General features: G+C 36.0%; 1 protein-coding gene across 1 annotated transcript; it reads left to right on the top strand.

Moving 5' to 3' along the window:
- Positions 1–443: 443 nt before the first annotated feature.
- Positions 444–3,055, top strand: LOC142142610 (interleukin-17A-like). The gene is made up of 3 exons (XM_075200484.1): positions 444–508; positions 945–1,153; positions 2,563–3,055. The coding sequence occupies exons 1-3, from the start codon at positions 482–484 to the stop codon at positions 2,798–2,800; spliced, it is 474 nt and encodes a 157-aa protein (XP_075056585.1). The 5' UTR covers positions 444–481; the 3' UTR covers positions 2,801–3,055.
- Positions 3,056–4,652: the final 1,597 nt, after the last annotated feature.

The following is a 4,652-nucleotide window of genomic DNA, read 5'->3' on the forward strand; positions in this document are numbered from 1 at the left end:
TAAATACATAGATCTGATATTTTATAAAAATGGTAAACAATATTATAATTAGATCAGACATACTAATACATATAGATGTATGAAAGAACACTATATAAAGTCATACATAAATCCATAATAAGTATTAAAGAAAACCACAGCCCAATTCCATGATGAGATATTGTAAAGAAATATGCAAATTTAAAATCAAATTCCTTAACCTGAACTCTCTGCCTTGGTTAATTAATTACCAGCAGATTCTAGTTTGGAAAGCTCAGCTTATCTATGATTTATAACCTCAGATTTTCCTTCTGCTTGACAACAAACTATTGGGTACAAACGTGTCACAGAGGAAACCACTTTAAAATGAAACCACAGACCTGCACCAAGAACCAATGGAAACCCCATTGTACTCTGTATATAAGGTCTGGTTCTGTGCGTCTCAGAGTATTCACCCACTGGTCTCACAGACACACAGAAGGACCCAAGAACCCTCCATACTATGGACAAACTAAGCAGAAAATGCATGGTAAGAATCATGAATTTTATTTTACTATATATACAAGGAAATTTTTTTATGAGAATGCAATAAGCTGTAAGTCTTTGCCCAAGAACTGAATGTCCTATCCTATGTTACAACTGGTATTTGTCACATACATTTGTATAATTGATGGGAAGGGACATAGTTAGAGGTTAGACTAGTTAGACTAGGTTAGACTAGTTAGGTATACAGCTGTAATATCACTAGCTGTATTGTCTATAGATGAGATAAGAGATATTTGAGCCTAGGACAGTGTGTAATATGTAAACTGTAATTTTTTTGCACCATACAGTCAATCCAGTGAAACATTACACAAGATATACTATTATTTAGAATTATAATATTAAGAGAGTCTCTTCTGTGCATCAGAAAGACATGACATATTATTTATTAGATCAGTTATATTCCTCCTTCATCCCCCCAGATTCAGGTCACACTACTGCTGATTCTCCTGGAAGCCACCACTCCATTGCCTGCCCAAAACCTGGGTCAACATCATCCCAGGAAAGGAGGATGCCAACGTATGCCAAAGTTCCCATCTTCAGTGACGGTCAGCCTGAACATGAGTAATCATGAAGACCATGACCAGAGTGGTTCTTTGAAGAAACGTTCCATCTCTCCATGGGATTACAGGTAACCCACAAGTTTCTTCTCACCTGGTAGAACAAGCTTGTTTTTATGAAGCTGATAGTAATTGTAGCTGATGTATAATGTGATGCACAGTTACACTCACAGTTTGTTGGTTTCTTACTCAATTCAGTGTTCATTTTCATTTTGATTTCGGGTACATAAATGTCTATGCATTGCTGGTATCGATGACTTTGATTTTCAAAGTCCATATGAGTCTCTTCCTAGTTATTGTGGTAACTGATGACAGTAGCAGTAATTTCTGAACACTAGAATATATGTATAGGAATAGGAGAATGGAATGTTAGAATCTCTCATTGTTAGTACCAGTAAGAAGAACGTCATAATTGTATGTGGCCAACAGATGGGTTGGTGTCTTTTACTAGATCGATGCCACAAATGTCTAAGCAGTCTGGTCCTTATTAAAGTAGTAACGTGAATACTATTTATTTATTATTTGTTTACTTTTAAGTAAATCGAATGCTATTAAGTTATTATTTGCTAATGTTAACCAAATAGTCTACTACTGGGTCAATGTTCCATTCTAGTGTATGGAAAGAACATCCACTTGACTACTGAAAGCCATATTCAGTGTGAAGAATAAGTTTAAACCATATATTTTGCTAAATTAGATTTTTAAAATGAGCAAACTATAGCCTTTGTATTTCATATAGAAATAGGATTACAATTCAACTCCGTTATTGCAATTTGCCAAAATGTTTTCACATAGGGACATCTTTGAAGTAAACTTGCTGGCTGTATATACTGAAGGCTACTATTGTGTGGTCTGATCTGATATTCATGTGAATGAAGGCTACCCAGTCTCTCAGTGGATTAAGAAGCTACATTCTTCTGAATATTGGTTTGGTTGCAAATAATCTGCCTCCACTTTGTGCAGAATTAACACTTCAAAAGACTCACTAGATCAAGGCAAGAATACCATGTCCTTAGTAGACAGCACCAAACATTTATTTAATAAAGCCAAGGAATACTTCAAATATATATTGTTTTGCTATGAATGTTTACAAAAGCTTTGTTAGAGAAATAATGATCCCATACATATGGCAATGTGATCATCGGCCAACTAGATTTTCAGACTTTTTTTATTATTTGTAATCACGGGTTGTTCGTTTAAATATAATTTTTTGTGACCCACACACACGCAGAATTGTCGGATCAAACCTAAATCAGCCAATCAGCAGTTGTCTGCTCAGCCTTAGAATTCTATTGTTGCTTTATAATTTCTAACTGAACAACTAACTAAAATCTAATGCCTGGAAAAAATGCCTTTAAATTGAATCTTAATTTTAAGTATAGTTACCATTTATAACTCCATTTTAGACATCTTAGTAAAAGCTGTTTCAATATCAGCAAGTTACATGTTAATGACTTATAATGACTGTTTGTGTCCTCAGCTTTGATGTAAACAACAACAGATTCCCTCCAAGAATCGCAGAGGCAAAGTGTCTTCACACTGGGTGCCTGGATTCGGAGGGTAATGTGGACATCAGCCTGAACTCCGTCCCCATCAAACAGGAGATCCTGGTGATACACCGTGAGATGAGAGGATGTAATCCCGTCTATAAGCTGGACAAGCAGCTGGTCACTGTGGGCTGCACCTGCGTCCGGCCCAGCATCCAAGAACAACAATAAAGAGGGCGACATTAAGTCCCAGGAGCAATTATTGGATAGTTGTATGTGGACACTTTGTGGCAGCGCTGTTACGAATATCGTTAAGATGTTCAGAAGTAAAACTAGCACTAGTTAAGTGCAGGTATCCGTGTAGCAATGTACATTGCAAATCCTAGAGTGATATTATATTTTAACATTGTATTTATATATTAATAACTTTCTGTGTGATAAATCTGCAATATATTTATTCATGTTTATATGAAAAACAATAAATTAAATGCGTGGAAAACTAAACCTGAAGAAGGCATCACATTTATGTAAAGCATGTTTATTTTATTCCCACAAACCTGATTTAACTGTTGTCGTCTTTTTGAACAATCAAAACTATAGATGTGCAGTTCTGTCTTGTAGGAGAACTTTAAAAATGACTGCCACTAATGTGTGAGTTTGGGGGTGTGGGGGTAGTTGGTTGCAAGAGACCGCAGGTGACATTAACACTAGAGATGCTCGGTTTTCTGAAAAAAGAGCCCACCGGAACGTAGGGAATCCGAGTAGGCTCGCAAACCGGCTCTCTACTTTTGCGCGTCCTCGAATCAAGGCAAAACGTCATCGTTTTGTTGTCGGATCTTGCGGGTTTTGGATTCCATAAGTACCTCCCTCCCCAGGAGATCCAGCACCATTTCTCACACAGAAACAGGGGTAGCAGTGTTCATGTCGTTCTCCAGTCTCCAGTGCCATTGCTCAGTGCCATTGCTCACACAGAAACAGGAGGGGTAGCAGTGTTCTTGTCACTTGACAAAAATTGACTGGAAATTACTGGAAAGTAATGTTATTGAAGCTAAAAATAATTTAGGAACAAAGAAAGAGCCAAATTATGTGATTTTAGAAAAAATAAGTAGGGATTTTAGAAAAAAAATAGGGGTTCAAAACCAAAACACGCGAGGGTGGTTTTGCCAAAAGCAAAACCAAAACACGAAATAAATCCAGATCCAAAACCAAAAGCAAAGCCAAAACACGGGGGTCAGTGAACATCTCTAATTAACACACATTATCCTGTTTATAAAATGCATTAGTGAAATAATAGCTAAACCATATATATTTATTTTATGAAACTGTATATTGGGGATTTTTTAGCATCATTTGAAATATTTAGGTTACTTCTGTATTACACTATAACAATATAGTTTTATGATTTTCATGAAAACCTTGTTTAAGGGAACCATGCAGAAGAAGTTACAATATATAACATATGTGGGTTACATACAGATCCATCATGTGAAAAGCACAAAAAAAGGGAACATTCATTACATAAAAATTCTAATGTACCTAAAATGTTAGTTGCATGATCCCTGTTATCGCTGTATATTACATGCAACTTGAAGGAGATCTGTTCAATGTGAATGTAACAATACTCACATGTTATCAGGCGTTTAGAGGATGCAAAGTAAAGTTTTCACATATGAATCATTAAGGTAAACTACACTGTTCTATATTATTATTATTATCTTTATAATAATATAGCGCCATACATCGAATATGGAATTATTCATATCAGTCAAAGCTCCATAAGAGCTTACAGTCTAAAATTCCTACCGAACACAGACATATACTTTAGGATCCAATTTGACACAAACCTACTAGAATGTCTTTGGACCGTGGGAGGAAACCCAGGCAAACAAGGAGAGAACATACAAACCCATGACCCCAATTTTGTTGTACTTTCTAGCTCTTCTACTATAAATAGCAAAATCCGTTCCAACATGAAACAGCTCAGATATGAAGCCTTGGAAATATTTGCAGTCAGCTTTATTTCCTCTCTAGTCAGACAACTGTATAAATTCACCTTTGCTCCATTTGGAAGTCAACATCGTTA

Source organism: Mixophyes fleayi, chromosome 3 (assembly GCF_038048845.1).
Source record: "Mixophyes fleayi isolate aMixFle1 chromosome 3, aMixFle1.hap1, whole genome shotgun sequence".
NCBI classification, from domain to species: Eukaryota; Metazoa; Chordata; class Amphibia; order Anura; family Limnodynastidae; genus Mixophyes; species Mixophyes fleayi.